This window comes from Poecilia formosa, unplaced genomic scaffold (genome assembly GCF_000485575.1).
Source record: "Poecilia formosa unplaced genomic scaffold, Poecilia_formosa-5.1.2 Scaffold21, whole genome shotgun sequence".
Classification (NCBI taxonomy): Eukaryota; Metazoa; Chordata; class Actinopteri; order Cyprinodontiformes; family Poeciliidae; genus Poecilia; species Poecilia formosa.
This window is the reverse complement of record NW_006799960.1, coordinates 1,637,241-1,658,879: the sequence shown is the minus strand read 5'-3', so window position 1 is coordinate 1,658,879 and position 21,639 is coordinate 1,637,241. Positions and strand designations below refer to the sequence as shown.

General features: G+C 39.4%; 1 protein-coding gene across 2 annotated transcripts; it reads left to right on the top strand.

The window, feature by feature from the left end:
- Nucleotides 1-1,054: 1,054 nt before the first annotated feature.
- Nucleotides 1,055-21,423, top strand: pdcd6ip (programmed cell death 6 interacting protein). 2 transcript variants are annotated; one of them, XM_007547635.2, is made up of 18 exons: nucleotides 1,055-1,378; nucleotides 4,190-4,244; nucleotides 4,338-4,407; nucleotides 5,134-5,261; nucleotides 7,183-7,336; nucleotides 8,409-8,509; nucleotides 10,314-10,445; nucleotides 10,565-10,787; nucleotides 13,872-13,995; nucleotides 14,486-14,663; nucleotides 15,997-16,108; nucleotides 16,234-16,403; nucleotides 16,761-17,009; nucleotides 17,876-18,010; nucleotides 18,127-18,221; nucleotides 19,081-19,204; nucleotides 19,295-19,503; nucleotides 20,371-21,423. In XM_007547635.2, the coding sequence occupies exons 1-18, from the start codon at nucleotides 1,155-1,157 to the stop codon at nucleotides 20,558-20,560; spliced, it is 2,673 nt and encodes an 890-aa protein (XP_007547697.1). In that variant the 5' UTR covers nucleotides 1,055-1,154; the 3' UTR covers nucleotides 20,561-21,423. The 2 variants fall into 2 exon arrangements, with proteins under 2 accessions (XP_007547697.1, XP_007547698.1); XM_007547636.2 differs by having other exon boundaries at nucleotides 1,056-1,378; nucleotides 10,329-10,445.
- Nucleotides 21,424-21,639: the final 216 nt, after the last annotated feature.

Below are 21,639 nucleotides of genomic sequence, written 5' to 3'. Positions count from 1 at the left end.
TACATGAATTAGAATGACATGAGATGCTTTTTTTTTTTTTTTTACAGTATCAATGAGATTTTTTCAACATTGCAACCATGAACTTCATTGTCCTTTGTATGATGGTAAATGGTGCAACTATGAAGTATAAATGGAAGGAATTTGATGCACTGTATTGAACAATTTCTACAAGAAAAAAAAAAAGTGGAGTGAATTTGAGTTCAGACCCCAAAAGCTTTCTAGAAGCTTTTTGCCTAATCTAAAGCTACAAGTTTTGTCTAACCCAGTTTTCCAAATCCACAGTAATATTTTAGTTAATCCTTGTTTGTATAATATCTTATGCTTGGTGAGATTAGTTGGAGAATGCCCGTTAACATACATTTTCAATCCTTTCCAAAAATTCTCAATGGAATTTTAAATAGGACTTTGACTAGACTCTTATAACATGTATTAGCTTCAATCAGAACCATTACATTGCAGCTTTGGCTGTAATTTTAGGGTCACCATCCTGTTGCTTAGCTATAAGATTTGTTTTTAAGAAACCAGAATATTGTTATGCTTGACTTGACTGAAAAATACCCAGTTACAAAATGATAGTGCCAGTAATACAACATGAGTGCTCTGTTGTTGCCCGTTTTATTTTATTTTAAAACACTTTGGTATTTAGAATAGTAGAAGATGTTCACTTCATTTATGTAGACATAAACCAAAAATAACTAAAATATAAATAAATGAGTCAGTGGATGGAATGAGAACAATAACACTGAATATGTCTTAAAAGATGCCTTTTTTACTCTATTATTATTTTTTCTTTCTTTAAATATTGGATTTAGGCCATTTGTCTTAATTTGTTATTTTATACACCCAGTGTCCTCTTTTAGTTTTTTTTTTTTACTTTAAAAAATAAAAAAACGAAGCTGAAAAAATAAGCAAATATTTCACACTGACATATGAAATACTGAATTTATATTATATTTATAGTCCTAAGCTATATATTGTACCTTTCTTGTGCGTGTTGAAACAGGCGTTAGTAAAACGTTACTGAGTCTGCGCAGTGGGTCTCACCGTTGTCCATGACGTAATTGACGTTCTCTGTCAGAATCCAGGAAGTGGGTCGGTGGCCGTTGTTTGTGTTCCTTGCTCAAGATCTCGGTGCCTGTTTCTTTTCTCGTTTAATGCGTCCACGGGCCGAAATGGCAGCGTTTATTTCAGTCCCGTTGAAAAAGTCCTCCGAGGTTGATCTGGTGAAGCCGCTGTCGAAGTTTGTTACAGCCTCGTATCCAGCGGGGGACGAGCAGTCAGAGTACCTTCGAGCCGTGGAGGAGTTGAACAAGCTCCGCAAGAGCGCGTTGGGAAGGCCGCTCGACAAACACGAGAGCTCCCTGGAAATCTTACTGAGGTAAAAACTCACTTAGAAACAGAAAAATTAACTACAATAAACGTCAAAATGAATGGACACATCATTTAACTATTGGCTTCTTGAGTTGGCTTAGTTACCGCACCCAGAGATTAGCTTTTAGCTGCTAACATGGTAGCTAAAAAGCTACAACTGCAGATTTATTGACACTAGTAAGACGTCTCTGACTGATTAGTAAATATATATCAGTTAATTAAACTAGTTGACTTTTAACAAGTTTAATTATCCGTGTCAATTTAGGAGTTCATTGTTCTAGATGCTCTGTTAAAATAAGTCATATACAGCTCGTTTCACTTGAACTGCTTCTCCCACATGTAACACAAAACACAGAAGCTATTACTCAATGCTCAGAAATAACAACATAAATCAAAATAAATATTCAGTGAGTGTAAGCTTTATACAAACCCCAGCCTTCATCATTAAGCTTAGTCATTCCTGGTCAACATCAACAGCCAGGCGGTCAATGAATTATTAAAAGGAAAACAGTTTACTCTTACAGTAGTAACGTTTTACTGTCAACGTTGTAATGGAAACATGAAGATTTAACTAGTAAAAATCAAAATTGTAGTAAAAAAACAAAACAAAACAAAAAAACTTAAAGAATAATAAAAAAGAAAAAAATGTCATTCAAGTTGAAACGCAGGGACATAAATTTGACATTCACTCAGTGAATCTTATACACATCTTTTCATACACAGTGGGGGACAACACAAAATGTTTTCTACAAGATTAAAAACAGGTGACTATTTTATAAAAAAGTAATCAGACAATGAGATATACTATGGTAGACATTGAAGGAAAAGTAAATGCATATAAATGTAAAGAAATTTAAGAAAGCTAAGAAATAATAAAGGAAGAAAAGAGGAAGAAAGAAAGAAAACTAAAATGTACATTTACTTAAACAAGAGCAAACTAACAATAAAATAGCACAATGCTGTGAGAGTAATGTTACATTAAATGTGCAAGAAGACTATGAATATTTGTGGGGGGGGGGAAATTAGGAATGACATTAAAATATGTAATAAAAAATCATCTTTAATAAGTCAGTGGAAAGCCTAGCCATAGAAATTAATCTAAAGCAATACTGACAGATGTGTTGCTGTCTGACTGTGTATATTAGCATAAAAAAGAAAGTCCCTTCACTGTCCTATCAGTCAGATATGGTTAACAAAATGTCCCTGCTCCAGCCTCTTTGCATAAAGGAAGTGTACACAAGCTTCACCTGGGCTTTAACAAAGTTTCTCTGTATCCTCTCCATGTTTGTGGCCAGATTGTTATTAGCTGCTCTGTTATTTAGTGTAGCTGATCTTTTTTTTTTTTTCCCAATGACTGACGCCTCATATTAGTGACTGGATGCTCTGCTTCTGTCTGAAAACTATTTCTTAATATTAACAGACATCTATAATACAAAAAACCTTTGCCCTTTTTATTTCAGCGATCGTTCTGACTCACTCTCTGAACATAAAGCCCAGGCTGTATATGTTGGTATTTATATTTCAAATTGTCTTCCAGTTTTTTACTTTGTGATCATATTATTTTACTCTGGACCAATGTGCCACCAGAAGTTTCTTTTTTAAAAATTATTTTCTGGCGCCATAATTTTTCTCAACATTATTTATAGTTAACAACTGGGAGGCCCCGAACATGAAGCAGTGCAGAGCAATTACTCACCTTTTGGTCACATGACTTCTGTCACGCTATCTGTGATTTGACATTGTGGCCAAGACTTTAAATCCATTTCAGCCAGGTTAAATTATAGATGGATCTTTATGTCCAATATCTTGGCTCTGAAATTTATTTCCTTCCCTGATGTTTTTCTATAAACTGGATTAAGAGGTAGAATTAGAGACGCGCAAATTGGGCTTTTCCTGATCAACACAGACTTCCTGTTTACTTTATGGTCTGACAGTTTTTTCTTTTTTTTTTCAATGACAAACTTATAAAACTATTCCATATTAAAAGAGGTACTCAGGTAGTTGTCATTTAAAAATAAAAGAATCCATATAAAAATAAAAGAATTACAAGACTATCCTCATTTGTGAATAAAGAAAAGAAAATCACAGATCAGAGCCAATAACTTAGAGCAGTAACTAAATTATTGTTTCAAAGTTGTTTTTTATTAATTTAGGTGTTACTTTTGTCTAAATTACATTTGTTTTTTTATAAATATATGCTTATATGAGCAGTTCTCTTGAGACTAACATGTCTGCGATGAATCGCCTGCTGCTGTTGTCGCTCCTCGGTCCTCAGCGTTCGTAGTCACGGTGACGGGTCTTTTCACAGACTGCTTAGTGTTACCCTGGTGACCAGTGTTTGCTGGGACATTTTTTTTCCCCTCTCTCTCTCCCTTTAGTTCAGCCACAAGGCACGCCTCGTCTCAGTTTTCCTGTGTGAACGCACAGCTCCCTACGTGTGTGTTTGTGCTGGAAACACACAACTCTTTAAGAAAAGAAGGGTTGGTGACCCAGTAATAGGGGATTCCCTGACTGTCTGTATCTCAAAGCTAAAAATAGACTGTTGACATCACCTCACAGGTATACTAAGGTCAAAAGTTTTTCCTTTGTCATTTTTTCCCTGAGTCATTGTCAGATTCCTAACTGCAGCAGTTCCTCAAACCACTCCACTGTTGCGTCACATCTATCAATCATGAAACCTGACGCTCACATGTCAGCCCGTGGCTGTTTTACAGGTTACATGTTATTTATTTTGAACAATATTGAGACTTGTTGTATGGTTGAAACGCAGTGTAAAACCGAGTGGTGTTTTGATTCTGCTTTCTCTTTTTGTCCGCAGATACTACGATCAACTGTGTTCCATTGAGCCCAAGTTTCCCTTCTCTGAAAACCAGGTAATTGATTGAGCAGCGCATATGACTCTGGGCTGAACGCTTCATTAAATGGAGAGGAACTTGGAAAAACAAAGCCTGCTTTTGTTTCTGCAGCTCTGCCTAACCTTCACATGGAAGGATGCCTTTGATAAAGGATCCCTGTTCGGTGGCTCCGTCAAACTCTGTGAGTAATGCTGCAATAAACATAATTGTGTCAAGAAAATAACAGGCAATCATTAGCATTCAATTTTCAGCCCTGGTGGCACATTTGGTTTTCTGTATTTGGTTACCCTTTTTGTGTCTTTCATGCTGTGAGAAACAAAGCTTTACAGCACTGACTTTGTCCTCGAAATCAGATGTCCTAGCCAGCCTAAAAATAGCCAAAGATGTCTTGTACCTTATCTGAATAGTTTGTGTTCTTAAGAAAGCTGCAAAGACTGTATTAAATCTTTCGTTGTAAACATTGTTCCTCTCTGATGTCCCAACTCTGTCATCATTTGAACGTTTTGTTCCTGTTGGTGAATTATTAAAGACCGATTCATGACTGCATCATGAATCGGTCTTTTCCCACCGATTCCCACCTGAATCGGTGAACTTTGGCCCACACAGTGGTGTCAAATTCCAGTCCTTAAGGGCTCAAGGATCAAGTTTTCTCCTCAGCAAGCAGTCGAGCTCAATAGAGTCCTGCTAATGACCTAATTATGGGATTCAAGTGTTTTGGCAGAGACACCATCTAAATATTTCCCTGGAGGTCAGGGGTTTGACACTGCTCCACTCCACACAAATCTTTGTTGTGTCAAATAAGGAAGTTCATGACTTCTGACATCAAAATAAAAGGTTACTGGGAAATAAATGTAATCCGTTTAAGACAAGAGATGATTTTGCTTTAACAGTTGTGTTTGTGTTGCAGCTCTGGCCAGTTTGGGTTACGAGAAGACGTGCGTGTTGTTCAACTGTGCAGCTCTGGCCAGTCAGATCGCCACAGAGCAGAACATTGACAACGACGAGTGTCTCAAAGCTGCCGCTAAATACTATCAGGTCTGTGCAGTAGTATTTTATTTTTTTGTTTCTTTTTTGTGTGTGTGTGTGTAGTTTTATATTTTTGGAAGCTCGTACTTAAATATACGAGAGTAAAGAAATATTGTTGAACCGTTTCATAACCCAGCCTCATGAGACGGAGGTTTTAACCCATAAAGAAACACAACAGCAGAACTGCTGATGTTGCACAACTTTAATAGTTTTTCAGCGGTGGCCAACTCCAGCCCTCAAGAACCAGCATCCTTATTTTTGTCCCTGCTGCAATGCAGATGAGCCGTACGGCTGAATTACCTTCTCAGCACTTCACCAGGTTCTCGGAGAGAGCTGAAGAACCGTTCATATAATTCAGGGGTACATCTAAAGTATGCCAGGGCCCAACCTCTTGAGGACTGGAGTCAACCAACCCCGAGTTACTTGTTATAATTTGGACACAGTGGGTTCAATCAGCTATATTAGTTTTTAAAATCATCAGAGATGTCCGGTGATAAATAAAATCCCATTCGGTAAGGCAGCTCTTTTTTCTTTTCTTTTTTTTTTTTCAACTGAGGAGGATTTTAGCAACTATATATTCTAAAAGATCCCAGAAAGCTTTTTACTACTTCAGTTATAAAAACAGTTGTTGTTTTTTTTGTTTAGTTTCACTGAAGGTCATCCAGGTAAGTTACTGCTGCAGGGAGTCACACCTTGTTAGTGGGCGGTCCTTGTATTTGTCCCAGAAGTTGGGAACTTGGAGATGCACTGATTGCAATTTAATAGCTGATTTTTACAAAAAAAATCTTTGGAAAAACTTTGAGCCGTTCACAAACATTGCATAGTATTTGAAAATCTTACATTGGTGATACTTGCAAATATTTTAGTGGTGATTTCAGTTGTGATATCTGCCTGTTTTTTTTTTTTCCATCTGTGATTTCATCACTCTGTGACCTTCAGTATTTTGGGCAGTGCCATTTATTTGTGATGTGAGCATCTGCTGCCACGAGACTCTGTCCAACTGACTAAGTATTGCATTGGCAAAAGAAAACTGCAAGTTCATAACACTTGGAAAAATATTTTCCAATTATTATTTCACTCCAAAAATTATGTAGCTTTACTCTTGATGCCAGTTTTGCTTTAGGAACCGTAAGGTAAAAAGATACAAGAATAGCTTTTAAGAATATTATTTTGGATTCCTTCCTTGAGTTAATAAATATTTAGGAGCAGATGTAATGCCACCATTTTTATTTTAAAACAAAGACAAAATATGAACTTGATGTTTTAAACTTTTAGTGCTTAGAGTGATTAAAACAGTTTTGGTGTGTATTCCCTGCAGCAGGAGTCTCAAACTGCAGTCCTCAAGGTCACAATATGCAACTTCTAGATTTATCCCCAGTCCAACACATCTGATTCAAATGGCTGCTTTTCCCCTCCTGCATGCAGTTCCACACAGTCCTGCTAATTTTCTTTCCAAAAGCTAATATATCCTGAAACCTTTTGATGCAGACCTTCTCCAACACACCTCAATCAAATGAATAACTCTTAAACGTAAGACGAAACGCTGAAGAAATGCATCCATTTGATTCAGGTTAAAAAGTCTCTCTCTCATTCTCACCGACATGTTTCACCATGTTACTGAAAAAAACATCAAATAAGACTCTTGTTGTTTGAGTCTTTGACTCTTCCTCCCTCTGTAAAAGCAGGAGTGTTGTTGACAATGCCACCCAGTGACATTAATGGAAGATGCGTTCACTAACGGGAGGAAAAGGGTTGGATTTTTAAAGTTTTCAACTAGATTTGACGCGAGATGTGTTGGATCAAGCTGAAAATGTGCCGACTGCGATCGGCTGCTGATTTCCAGTTACTGTACTCCTCCTGAAATGAGTTGTTTGAGCTGCAGAAAGTTGTAATTTTAAAATCTGAACTCGATCTCGATGTGTTCATCCAGCTGGCCAGTGGAGCGTTTAGTCACATCAAGGACACAGTGCTGTCTGCGCTGAGCAGAGAGCCGACCATGGACATCTGTCCTGAGACCGTAGGAACTCTGAGCACCATCATGCTGGCCCAGGCCCAGGAGGTTTTCTTCCTCAAAGCCACTTCAGGTACTGAAGGCCAGACTGACACCGCACTGCTCTCCTACTGCCGCTGTTCAGTTGTTTTTTTTCTTCCTTTATTTTTTTAGATGTCCCAGCACATTTTAACTCCTGTTGCACTTTTTTAAATGTGCATCACAAAATAACTTGCACTTATTTTATTTTATTTTTTTACCAAGTACAGCAAACTTTGCAATTCTCTAATTACACAGCTCTGCATTTTTATTGTCTTGATTAATTTCCAAGGCTGTTTTGATCCAGGCTGCACACAGATTCTGCCCCGATTCTGTCTGCAGAGCTGCTCATTAGACGTTTATATAAAAGTGTTTTTTTAATGTTACACCAGGAAGTCAGCCCTCTTTCTAAAAACATACGTAATCTGCCGAGTTCACGTTTTACTCGTAAATTAGTTTTTGCTCTGTGATGAGACAATGCATGTGTTAGTTTGGACAGGCAGAGAATTGTAGTAGTTTTACAATACGGCTGATCAAAAGCAATTATTTAAGTAATCGAGTATTCTATTGATTATTCTTGCAATTTATCGAGTAATTGGATTAAAAAGTAATTGGCACATTCTGCAGGTCTTTGTAAATGCATAAAACATGGCAAAAAAACCCCAACTACAAATTAATCAATCCCTTTGTGAAATGAGAAAATAAACATTTTGTTGCCTGAAAAGCAAAGGTATTCCTTTAGTGTATGGGAGTTCATTTGTTGCAAAGGATTCCCCTGCAGTTAAATACTTTTAAAATTAACATGTGAACCAGGTGAAGTTAAAATTTGAGAAGTTTCTGGTAGAACATGTACATGGAGAGAGGTTTCCCCCCCCCATCTTAAATCTTAGCTTAATTACTGCTCTGATAGTGTTTTTTTAAATGACATATTTTAGTCTTTTTTTTTTAACTCCAGTTAGCGATTGTTCGATTACTAAACTAGTTGAGAATTATCTTAATCAGTTAATCTGATTGTTTCAGCTCTACTATATACTTGTTTTTTTTTGCTTATAAGTGCAGCTCCTCCTGAGAATCCTAATATCTGGTTTTTGTTCGTTGACTGTAAAACGTTTTTGCTTGCCCGACAGACCGGATGAAAGACGCTGTGATCGCAAAGCTGGCCAATCAGGCCGCAGATTTTTACGGCGAAGCCTTCAAGCAGTGTCAGTACAAAGACAACCTTCCAAAGGTAAGCTTCCAGATTGACCGGAGTCGCACGGCGTAACCGCTTGGACGGCCGACGAAGACGTGCAGACGTTGGACTCTGTGTGACGGATTTTGTGTGTCAGGTTGTTCTTGTTCGTGTGAGACGGGTTGTGGGACTGTTCTAGACTCTCTGTTCTCATTGGTCCTTTTTCATCCTGTTTTCACTGTTATTGGACGGTTTTAACTAAACCAAACCTGAGCTGTTTTCTTTCTGATTTCTCACCGTCAAATCATGAGCAGCTTAAAAAAAATGCAAAGCTTCATGCTGCAAGCTTTTATTTTGAAGGTCAAGTGAATTGAAATTAAAAAAAGCTGTTCAATATTTTAAAATTAGTCAGTTTTAATCACAGATTGGTATCACACACACACACACACACACATATATATATATATATATATATATGTGTGTGTGTGTGTGTACATACCAATCTGTATTATTCTACTTAAGCAGAGTAACTAATTAAATTAATTAGTGGCACAAATGATGCATTTTAATTGCATTTCATATTTTAATGGCGTATTTATTGTCAGAAAGTTAGTCGTCTTTAACTTTGCGAGCTCCAGTTTCTACTGGAAGATGCTTAGAGAATTTATTTTTTATTAGAACTAGGCTTAAGGCTTTATGAAATCCTTGAAAGCTTTTAGTAACAATAACTTGATTTCACAGTGTTGATTCCAGAAAATAAGTAATATTCTATTTAGTACAGCTGTAAATATGCCGTCCATAACATTTATTTATTGTTTGTTTATTTTGAGTCGTTCTTTAACGTCTATCCCGGAGAATATACATGTCATTGTTTTTTCTTTTACAAACAGCAACATGTGGAGGAGGGGTGTCTGTTACAGTCATTAAACAGTAGGCTGCTGTGCTTGGCTGTCTTCTCTCCCTGGAGGGGAAACGCTGCAAAGCTCTACATCATTATGTGCTGCATTCACTTGCACTGGGACATCTGACAGTTACTCGTTAAACTCTACTTCACACAGCGTTTAACTTCCAGTTCATTTTGCTGCAATTAAGTAATTAAAATAAATGTTTTTAAGTCCTAAACCTTTTTTTTTTTTACAGGTTAGCATACCTTAATAATCTCATCTCAGACTTTACTCTGGATTATTTTATCCAACTACTGCTCAGTGTTTAGCAAATCAATCCAAAATTATAATTTATAATGAGCTTTGTGAAGTTATAAACAAAAAAAAATAAACTAACTTTGATTAAATACATTTTCTGCATAGTTTAATATTTTTCTTTGATGCCAAAAATAGATTATGGTGTTTCTGTTTGTAATAGTTTTTTAAGTGAAGATGAAATCCACTTCTCTCTATCTTGAGTTTTATGACTTTAACCTGGTCTGTAAAGCCAAGCTCAGAGAGCAGTGTCTGTGTTGTGGCTGAAAGTCTCAATAACACACAAACATGAAGAGTTGTTGGGTGTTTCTTTGAGGTGTAGCAGCTTCTGCTGAAAGGTTAAACACTCATGGCCTCTTCTGTTTCTCTCTCCCGTTGTCTTTTTTTTTTTTTTTTTCTCTCCTGCATCCCTCGTGTTGGTGGCGGCCCTCGTTGTCTGTACGTCTGTGTGCTTGTGTCGTGCTCTGCCATGTTTGCATGCCCCCTCGCTGCTCGTGCCTACTTGTGATTTGGCTGTCACGATGCCGATTGTGATTTGACCTTGCTGGTGTGGGTTTCTCTCCTTTTGGTTGCCCCCTGCTGTCACGCACGTGTGTGTGTGTGTGCGCATATTCATGTTTGTGTGCCTGCGTGTTGCTCTGTGGTTGCCTCTCCCTGGTCAGTATTTTTATTTTCAGGAAGTGCTGCCGGTGCTGGCAGCCAAGCACTGCATCATGCAGGCCAACGCCGAGCTGCATCAGAGCATCCTCGCCAAGCAGAAGAAGCGTTTTGGGGAGGAAATTGCTCGTCTGCAGGTAAACAAAATTTAACCAAAGCTTGCTTTTGTCAACATGCTGTAAGCAATTAAGCAAAAAGAAAACATGAGGAACAAAGTTAGCATTATATTTATGAAGCTAATTGTCTAACCCTGTAGCACGCAGCAGAGCTGGTGAAGACCGTCGCGTCTCGCTACGACGAATACGTGAGCGTGAAGGACCTGAGTGACAAGATCAACCGAGCGCTCACTGCCGCCAAGAAAGACAACGACTTCATCTACCACGACCGCGTTCCCGAAGTCAAAGACCTGGAGCACATCGGCAAGGCGGCACTGGTCAAAGCTACCGCAATCACACCTCCACTCAGCCAGAAATACACAGGTATGATTGTGTATCCATATTGGAGAATAACGATTATTTTAGTTATCGATTACTCAGACGATCAGTAGATTAATCAGATGAAAACATTGGTGCATTCTGTAGATTTTTCATTTAAATCTTTTTATACAATACTAGGAATGCATAAAAAATGAAAATAATTAAGAAAATAAACAGTTTATTGCCAACAATGCAATAGAAAGTTTCCTTTAGAGAACACCTGATCATTTGTAGCAAAGGATTCATCTGAGTTCATCCCTTTCTGCTTGATTTAACATCAGTGGTGTGTGGGACTGATCTTTTTATATATATATATATTTTTTTGCATTAATAATTGCATAGCAAAAGGTGCTTGATGAATTTGAACCAGGTGAAGCTTAAACTATGCACCTTCAGGAGTTTTGTGTTGATCCTAATTAAAGATTAAGGTTTTTGTCATTTTAAATGTATATCTCTGTACAGTTTTGGCTTAATTGCTTCTCTGACTCTGATCTTTTTTTGAGTCTGTACACTCTAGTTAATGATTAATCAATTTACTAAGTTAATTGATGATTATTTCAATAATCAGTTAATCACAATTAATCGAGATTAATTGCTTCAGTCCAAATTTATATTGTCACCTTCCTAAAATAATGGGCCTGAGTCCTTTTTAGAAAATCACCACATTTTGTTCCCAAAAGATGTTTTAGGCAAAAAAAAAAAAAAAAAAGGAAAAAGACTTAGGCAATTATTTTAGGAAGGGACGAAATGTTGCTGGATCTGTAAGTATTTAATAATAAAGAACATGAGTTTGAGACCAAACTTTGAACTTCAGACATTATTTTCTTCCTTCATAATAAGAGTCGGTCCACTGAGATCACCGGCTCTGTGTGATGCTTTAAAATCGCTGAGCTGGGATTGCAGAACCAAAACGTGTTAAGAGTTACAACCTTCAGCATTGAACTGAAAGAAACCTGCACAACTTGTTTAGGATTTTCCCTCCATCTGGCTCGGCTCTGTGTTGCCGTCTAAATCTGCTTTGAATATAAGCAAAGTAGTTGTGCACCATCCTCAGTTACCTGTACCAGATTTGCTGATAATTCAGGATAATTCACTGTTTTGTGTTTCTGCTCTGTTCACCTGCATACTTTCTACTGTCTTTGCTTTCCCATATCACTCCTCACAGTTCATAGTGGTTACAAGTTTGTGACGCCCCCCCCAATGTGGATTAAATAAAGGTTCAGGAATAATCAGATTTCACAGAAACTAGTTGGCTACTTGCTGTAAAGTGTGTTTCTTGTGGTATCTTTTCAGTTTCTCACTACCTTTATTTATGGTTTTACTTCTGTTATATAAGTGTTCAGGGTTTCCCCCAGTGTATTATAAGCCTGGCGGCCCGCCATGCTTTACTAGCCCCGCCGCCAGGCTAAGCGTTGCTTGTTTACGTTTCTAGGAAAATAAAAAAATATATATATATATTTTTTTTTTTTTAAAACCCGGGCTGAAAGCGTCACTTTTGCTCTTAGCATTTCACTAGCAGAGCAGATTTATAGATTTATTCCTAAAGGATAGGTTTATAATAGATAGGTTTATAGTTTATGCATTTAAACCCGACAGCGCACAGACCAATCACATCGCTGGCGCCTCTGCGCTTTGCCTCTGCACTTTAGCTCTGGTTGCGCAGCTCCATGTGAACCGCAGGAATAACTTGTAGCGAATTCAGAGGTGCGTTGTGGAGCGGTGAGAATGATTCATCTTTGTGAACAAACAATTATATGCATCTCAACACGCTGCCCAGCGTGTGGCTCTGTGTCTGTCTTCCCTGTAAAGTTTATGTCTGTGGTCCCGGTTGGCCGGAGTGTTTGTGGATAACTAGCAGCGCTAACCTCATCATGCAGGTTCAGCCTGGTGAGGAGTTTCCGCTCTCCTGGGAGAGGAGAGCGGAAAGCTCATCATCACGCTGATTTTATATTATTTTATTATTATATTTCCGGTTACGCGATGCATTAAACCATATTAAATGTGTTGTCTACTTAGAGTTAATACGCGCGGCCGCACGGAGATCTGAGAAACTCGTGACCGTCAGACACGGTCGAGTCCCATAAACTCGACCAACCAGAATATTTTCTGTGACGCTTATTAAAAACTCAACAGACACAAAATGGAAGAGCTACTAAAGCCACATTAGCAGCATTGAATTAAATCTCCCGTTTGTTGCGCATTTCTGCGTAGTGCAGCAGATTTAATTCATCATGCAGGGCCGGTCCAAGGCTGTATGAGGCCTGGAGCAGATTTTGATTTAGGGGCCCCTCGAGCTGCTAAAATCGTCAGCACCTCTAACAGCTTCTGTGTTAGATTTAGTGAAATATGGGAGAAGGGAGTAGTTTAATTGGCCAGCCTAAAAAGCAATAAGTTATAATTGCAGTTTACTAAATTGGATTTGTAAATTCAAAGATTAAACTCACAGCATCAGATTGTTGCTATGGTGACAAAATAATCTAACTATGAACATTGTTCTTTGAAGTTTTACAAAGTAAACTTGCCAGCTCCTTAAAATCTTGTATTTAAATATTAAACTATTTAAAATCATTATATGTATGTATGCCTAAACAATTGAATAAAATTTAACAGCATTGATAATCTTAATAAACAAATGTTACATTTATGTATCTGTGGTCTGTTTTAAAATATTAGCGTTTATGGGGCCACAGGGCCTGATGGAGCGACTGACTTAATTTGGATTAAACAGAAGTGCAAATTTGTTGTTTTTAATACTAGTTGTGGGTTTAAATAGCATTTCACTGGAGATCTTTTCCCGTAACATATAATTACACAGTAATACTTTTACATTTCCTGTCAACTTATCTTTTAATACAAAAACACGGTGGACCGCCTTGACGCCCCGACCATCGGGCTTAGCAAGTTTTCTGGGGGAAACCCTGAGTGTTAAAACGTCACAATTAGAGATTTATCTGCTAGAAGCACTTATATCTGTGTAACTTTGCTGCCTTATGTAGCAATCTGCTATTATGTAGACCTGTTTTTAAACCTTTTGTGCAATGTGTTTAGCTATACATTTGCCTAAAACTGTTTGTCTTTTCTCGTCAGATCTATTTGAGAAGATGGTTCCCATGGCTGTTCAGCAATCCATGGGCATCTACGGTCAGAGGAAGGCCGACGCTGTGAACAGACTGGTGGGAACGATGAGGGAGGCCACCAATCTCTGCAACGGGTACGATGAAGGTTGTTTCCCTCAGATGCTCTGCATTCACTTGTGCAGAGCATCACGCACCACAGTTTGTAAGCATATTAATAATTCACGCCCTGATGGGCCAGCAGGTACTGTTACACTGCGGATAAAAGCTCTTTTGTTTATTAGTTCACTTCCCTGAGACGTTTCTTAGAAACTCTAAACCAGGAGGTGCCCAATGTACGGCCTAGGGGCCATTTGTGGCCCTCTGGAGAACTTTTGACGGCCTCCTGAACTCAATTCAAGAATTGAAAAAAACTCCATGCATAAATGTTTGATTTATGATCAAATTTATGCCTTATATCTTCTTAGTAAATATTCCCATTTACTAAGTTTTTTTGCCTTCATATTCATTGTACAAAAGTTTGTTTTAAAAATGTTACCACAAAATACAACGTCTTTGTGGCTTTCGACTTAAAACATTAAAAACTAACAAAGCCCTGTGGTAACGGCTTGTCTTTAACTCTGTCAGGGTGTTGGCCTCTCTGAACCTGCCTGCTGCCCTGGAGGATCTGTCTGGAGACTCTATCCCACAATCCATTGCTGAGAAGTCCAGATCAATCGTGCAGCAAGGAGGACTGCAGAACATCGAGAAGCTCATCAGAGACCTGCCTGAGCTGCTGACTCGCAACAGAGAGATCCTGGACGAGGTCGGTGGGAAAACGCTCAGCCAGTTTCACTGCACTCGTCTCACCTTTCATTCAAGTCCCAAATCTGTTTCTGAAAGTAAAGAGACTTTTAGAACTGCAGGCTTCAGACAGCATGTTTGCCATATGGCTTTGCTTTCTTGAAAGCAGCATGAGAATGTAATTCTCTTTAATAGCTGGCTTGGACGGCGTCAGTTGCTGGCGGTCTCTGCCAAGGCTGCCAGAAAAGCAAATTAATACCAAAAACTCAGAATCATTCCGAATGGCGTGAGTCCCAGATCAGAATCATCGCAGAATTTAATCCACTGATCTCTGGGCCAAGGACGATCAGTCTTATCATCTCCAGCCAGCGTGTTTTTAACATCTTGCTCACAAACAATTAAACAGATGGGAGGAAAACATAAAACACGTTCAGCTTCCAGGTTTGTAGTCGAAGTTGAAAAGTCTAAGCCAAAAACGAAAATTAAAAAAAATAAATAAATAAATCCCCTTAACGGGTTTTAAAGTACAAGGAGTGTAAATTAAAAGTTAAAATGCGATAATTTTTAAAATCTTTTTTAAATTTGTGTGTGAAAAATCTTAGCTTTTTTAACAGACAAATGCCATCCTGCAAATAGTTGAATATTTACGCAAAGAAAGTAACACACAACTTTTACAAATTTCCATCTCCTGCTAAAAATATTCCTGTGCATCTGTGAAAATCTCAGAAATTAAAAATTTCTGTCATAAATTGTTCAAGCAACTTTCAATCAGTTTGCTAGAGATGCAGCTAGAAACGAGTTTCCGTCAAAAGCAGTTGGGATTGCACTGCCTTGGGAACAAAAATCACATTTTATCAGGTTACAACCACAAACTTCAGTATATTTTATTCTGCTTTTATGCAATAGATCAATACAAAATAGTGCACAATTATGAAGTGATTGGAAAGGAATGGATGGCTTTTAAAACTTTCTGCAGATTAAATCTGGGAAGTTCTGATTTGCATTCATAGTCAGTTCTCTAGCGCTTTACCTTGTGGAAAACATGGGTAGCTAATAGTCCACCAGTGTGTGACGTCATCTCAGTAGAAAGGCAGTGGTTTGTTGGAGAACATTAGAGACCTTGAGCTTCATGAAGATGAAGGACTGCAGCAGACAGGAATAAAGTTGTGGACAGATTAAACTTCAAACATTTCTGTCTTTAATTTCCTTCACTTCCCTGGAAGTCTTACACTTGAGTCTGTAAAACCTGCAGAAACCTTGAAATGTTTTAGCAAGATACTGTACATGGAGGAATGTTATATTTATTTTTTTACATATATATTTTTATGATAGTAAAGTCTGCTTTTATGTTTCAGTCTTTGAAAATGCTTGACGATGAGGAGACGACAGACAACGAGCTGAGAAGCAAGTTCAACCAGCGCTGGAACAGAACCCCGTCTGGAGATCTGTACAAGCCGCTTCGTGCAGGTCCGCCTCCATCACCTTCGCTCTACGCTCTCCAAACTCCTCTTCTTTTCTTTGTGACCTCTCATTCACTCGTGCTTCTCTTCTCTTGTCTCCCTTCCTCTCCCCAACTCTCTCCCGTCTCCCAGAGGGCACCAACTTCCGCAACGTCCTGGACAAGGCAGTGCAGGCCGACCAGGTGGTCAGGGACCGCTACAACGCCCAGTGCGACATGATCGCCCTGCTGTGTAAACCAGAGAACGAGCTGAACGCCGCCATCCCCTCGGCCAACCCCACCAGGACTCTGCAGGGCAGCGAGGTCTGTCTGTCCTCTTTACACTGCGTGATGCCAAACTTTCGTTTCTATAATTCTGGTTAGTTTTTAAGGACTGTCAGGCAGTTTCTGTGTAAACCCTGAGGACATTGTGTGCTTTATGGCCTTTTCCGACCCATTTTTCATATTGTTTGCTGACTTGGCATTGTGTGTCGCTGGGGAGCTTAAACAACTTAGCAAGCAGAACTGAGAAAGAGCAAAGGGAAGAAGTGCACGTCTCTCCAGCTACAATGTTGCCCTGCTTAGGGGGAAAAGACAAGGTGTTGACGTGCTGCGGTCTGCAGCCGTCCTGATAGAGCCGGGTGGTCGGATTGATAAAAACGCCTTCCTGTCCGTCTGCAGGTCGTGAACGTGCTGCGCTCCCTGCTGGCCCAGCTGGACGAGGTGAAGAAAGAGAGAGAGACGCTGGAGGGGGAAATCAAAGCCGTGACGTTCGACATGTCGACCACCTTCCTGAAGGCGCTCGCCCAGGACGGAGCCATAAACGAGGAGCAGCTGTCGCTCTCCCAGCTCGACCAGTCGTACGGGAGCTACAACCAGAAAGTGTCGGCCAGCCTCTCCAAGCAGGAAGAGCTGCTGGGGCAAGTTCAGGTACGCACCAATAGGGCTGAAGCGATTAATCGGATCAATCGATTATTTAAATAATCGTCAACCGATATAGTAATCGATTAACTGGAGTGTACGAACTCAAAAATAAGAGGCCGTTTTCTGAGAGAACAACATATCCAGAGCAGTAATTAAGCCAAAAATGTAAAGAAAAATACATGCATTATTCCTTTAAGATTAAAAGTTACCCAAAACTCAAGTGGTACCTGGTTCAAATTGAGCAAAAAACCCACCTTGTAATCCTCTTTTGCTTTCTAGTTATTAATTGGTTAATCAACAAAAGTATCAGCATATCAATCCTCCGCTTCATTGATAAGTCGAGCAGAAAAGCCTGAGATTTTTTACCAGTTGATGTTTTTTTTTTTGGCTTTTGATGTATCCTTTGCCACAATCAAGCTTAGAGTAAAGTAATGCAGATGGTTTTGCATTTTAGACAGTAAAATGTTTTTCTTATTTCAAAAAGAAATGTAATTGTTTTAATTTTGTATGCATTTCTAATATTGCGTAAAAATCTGCAGAATGTGTCATTTTTTTCATCCAGTTGTCAAAATAAACAATAGATTAATTGATTACTAAAATAATTGCTAGTTGCAATCAGGTTGATGTTGCTTTTGCTTCATTGCCACATGCCTGCATTGTTCTCTGTTGCTAAAACAAACAGTTTAAAAAGCTTATCTTCCTGCTGGAACCTGTAAAACAAAAAGAAATCCGTGTAAGCATTTTAAAGTACAGGTGCAGAAACTTTAAAAATGTTTCTGCAGCGTAATCTGCAGGGACCTGTATAAATAGCTGTGGTGAGAGGCGCTCACCTCCAGATTGATGGCTCTGATTGTGTCTGGCTGCTTCCCCAGACGGCCCACCAGGAGTTCAGCAGCCTGAAGCAGTCCAACAACGAGGCCAACCAGAGGGAGGAGGTCCTGAAGAAACTGGCTTCCGCTCACGACAGCTACGTCGAGATCTGCAACAACCTGCGCGAAGGCACCAAGGTGCCCGCTCCGCGGCGTCCGCACACGCCGACCGCGGCGACGCTCGTCGCGCCGTTGTTTCTCGTTCTCTTCAAACCGGGTCGCTTATCTTTGTCTCCCTCTTTGTCTCTCCTCAGTTCTACAACGACTTGACAGAAATCCTGCTCAAGTTCCAGAACAAATGCAGCGACATCGTTTTCGCTCGCAAGACGGAGCGCGATGAGCTGCTCAAGTACGTACTCACTGGAGCGTTTCATGACTGCTGGCAGAGAAAGCAGAGCGTGAACAGGAGCACGAAGCTTCTTGTGTTCTGGCTGTCATATTTGTACATTTTTAACTTCAAGCTAAAGCAAAGTGAGAGACTTTGTCTTCTTTAAAATGGACCAAATGACAATATTTGTTACCTGTTATTGTAACAAATATTTCATAAATTGTCCCAGAGGTTGTTGCAATAAACGATAATATTGTTGTTTTCAAACCATTTTCAAGTATCATAATAGTAATGGCATAATTGATTTCCCAAAAATCAATACTCTTTGAATTCTAATGAACATTTAACACTGGAGCTACAAGACATGTCATGTCATATCCAAAATAAATAAACAACACAGCTGAAAAAATTAAATAAAATCTGCAAAAAAATAAATAAATAAAAAAGTTGTCCTTCAAATAAAGAGACTAAATTCACCAGACTGAAGACTTTTGGTCAAAAGAAAGGAAAAAGAAAAAACAATAAATCCTGTGAATGGAAATGATTTAGCTTTTTTTTCTTTATCATGTGGTTAATTGATTAATTGGTGTATTACTTATTTCAACAGGCCTAATCCTGGAACTGTTTTCTAGGTCTCGAGAAGTGAATTTGGAAAAAGTTTACATTTCCAGACATTCTCTACATGTTATGTCCATCCATCCTTTCTTCCTGATGTGGAAATATCTGTCATTACTAAACTTTCTATTTTCATAGTTGTCCAAATATGGTGGAGAATTATGGAGTTTTTGCACGTTTTGTTTATGACGGCCCAACTCGGTAAAAGCCTTGTTGGAGACGTCCCAGCAGAGAGCTCATCGTAACGCTTTACTTCCCGTTTCAGGGAGTTGCAGCAGAGCATCGCCCGAGAGCCCAGTGCTCCAAACTTCAACGTTCCCGCCTACCAGTCCACCCCGGCAGCCCCAGCTCCCGCCCCGGGTCCGACCCCTGCTCCCAGAACCGTCTTTGTAAGGAATCACAAGCTAATAACGGCCAAGTCCACCTTTGACGTATCCTCGCCCTGACGTTCTAATTCCTCTGTTTGTTTCTTACTCTAGGCCCAGCAACCTCAGCAAGTCCAGCAGCAGCCCCAGCAAAAACCTCAGCCTCCCTCCAGGCCACCTCCACCCAGCTTCACCCCCCAGGCAGCCTCCGCCACCCCCACCACACCAACACCCACTGGGCCTCCTACCAGTAACCCTCCACCTATGGCCCCTCCCTCACAGGCACAAGGACCACCTTATCCCACCTACCAAGGCTACCAAGGGTGAGTTTTTCTTATTTCCAACATAAGAATGATCAAAATTAGTTGGAAAATTGAACCAGATGTCAGAGTTTAATTATTTTAAAGGGAGGCTGTTTTGCAAAATAGATTTGTTTTCATAATTATTTTACTTCCAGTTGGGTCGACTTCTTTTAAAACAGGCAAAGCGCTTAAAACTATCCATCTGTTTTTTGGCAATAAGTTGATGCTTTTTGGTGTGTGAAAAATTAGCCCTTTAAAAAAAATCTGCATTGTTACCTAGCAACCTGTTACCCAGCAACCCAAGTGGGACTCGAGCAGAAGTGGTCAGCTGGTTTTACTGCTGTACAATGGCTGCTGGAAAAGACGAGTGTTTTGTTATTGACTCACCATTCAGAAACCACTTTCTGCTTTCTTGTTGTTTGTGCAGGAGGCTTCACTTCTGCTTTTCAAAAATGTATGGTTGTATAAATGTGCATCTGTTTGCAGCCGTTTTCATGTGCGAGCGTAAACGTTGAGCTGCCCGTTCTTATAGGACATCAAAATGGGCAGAACTGAGCAGACTAAAACTTCATTATCTAACTTTTTTTTTCAGAAATGTGATGAACATGTTTGTTTGATTTGTTTTTTTTTTATAGCCCATAGACCCACCCTAACCTGTTCAAGGAAGCGTAATGCATCACCTTTAACAATATTCTCAACTCTTAGAAGTAATAAATTTCATTTCCAGAAATTTTTAAAAATAACTTTAAGAAAAAATATGTAATGAAACAAGTTTCAGGTGTTATTGATGACATTTCTTCATTTTAAACATATTTTGGTTCTGAATTACTGCAGTATGTTGACGTTTCTCAAACACATCTCACCTTGTCTTGTATTTTGTCGCTGCAGATTCTACCAGATGCCTATGGGCTACAACCCCTACACTTATGGCCAGTACAACATGCCCAACATGCCCTACATGCCCTACCAGGCCGCCCCGGGGCAGGGCGGATACCCCGGAGCGCCCCCTGCAGGACAGCCCTACCCTGGCTACCCGCAGCAGCCCCCCCAGCAGCAGCCCTACTACCCCCAACAATAACTCTGCTCTTCATCCCCCTCATTCCTCTTCTCACATGTTAACACCAAATAAAAAATATCCTCAGCAATAACACTTCATTTCAATCATCCCCTCTTCATCTTAAACTTTAGTTTGTTTGTTTTTTCTCACCAACAGCAGCTGCAGGACAGGGGACCTCAGAGCTGCTTTGCACTTTTTTCCAAATAAAATTCTCAACTTTAGTAATTTCAAATCCCCTTTTTGTTTAATTTTGCCTTTTTTTTTCTCCAGTTTTTGAACGGCACTTTTTCTAAACTAGTTTGTCTTTCTGCTCTCCACTAATCCCAGCCACTTTCCTCCTGAGGTTTACTTTTTTTCTGTTCTCTTTTCCAGCGTTTTAGTTGATTAATTTAAACTCTAACCCGTTCCCACCGATACTGACTCCTTGAATGAGCTGGACTGCTGTACGAACACTCATGGACGAATCTCTGATAGGCTCCTGGTTTGGAGGGTTGTCTTTATTGTCTGGGTGAGTGGTCATTTCGAGTCACTCCCTCGCCCAGTTAATCAAACTTCACTGCTTCTCTACCAACTATAATCCTATTTTTGTAATGAATACTGATGCCTCACTCATGTATAAAAGCAGATAGCCCTGTAGGTTTTTCTACTGTAGGTGATGACGGATGACCTTTCTGTTTTCTTTCCTTCGCCCAGGGAATGTGGGTTTATTTCTGTGTTACAATCAGAGGCTGTACAAGTGGGAGAGATGATGATTATTATATAAATATATGTATAAATAAAACTCTGTATGTGGTTAACTAAAAACATCTGTGTGCTGCCATCTCATGCTATGTTTTTATTTTTATTCTTCAGCTCTAATGTGATTAAAAAAAAGACAACAACCAGTCGGAGGTTTGTGTATCTTTACATGCTTTATGTGTTTTGGATGAGGAACAAGGCTGGTCTGAATTTAACTTCGCTCATTGTTGGTGGGAATCTCATTCGTTTTATATTAGGGAGGCACAAAATATTGGCGCCAGTATCGGTATTACCGTAGTCAATTTTTAGTATTTCAGTCTCATTTCGATAAAACTGAGCCGATGTTAACAGCCAGTATTTAT

Coding starts and splice junctions, on each gene's coding strand:
- pdcd6ip (XM_007547635.2), top strand. CDS start 1,155: ATGCGTCCACGGGCCGAAATGGCAGCGTTTATTTCAGTCCCGTTGAAA. Junction 1,379..4,189: donor TCCCTGGAAATCTTACTGAG/GTAAAAACTCAC, acceptor TTTTGTCCGCAG/ATACTACGATCAACTGTGTT. Junction 17,010..17,875: donor AGCTGCTGGGGCAAGTTCAG/GTACGCACCAAT, acceptor CTGCTTCCCCAG/ACGGCCCACCAGGAGTTCAG.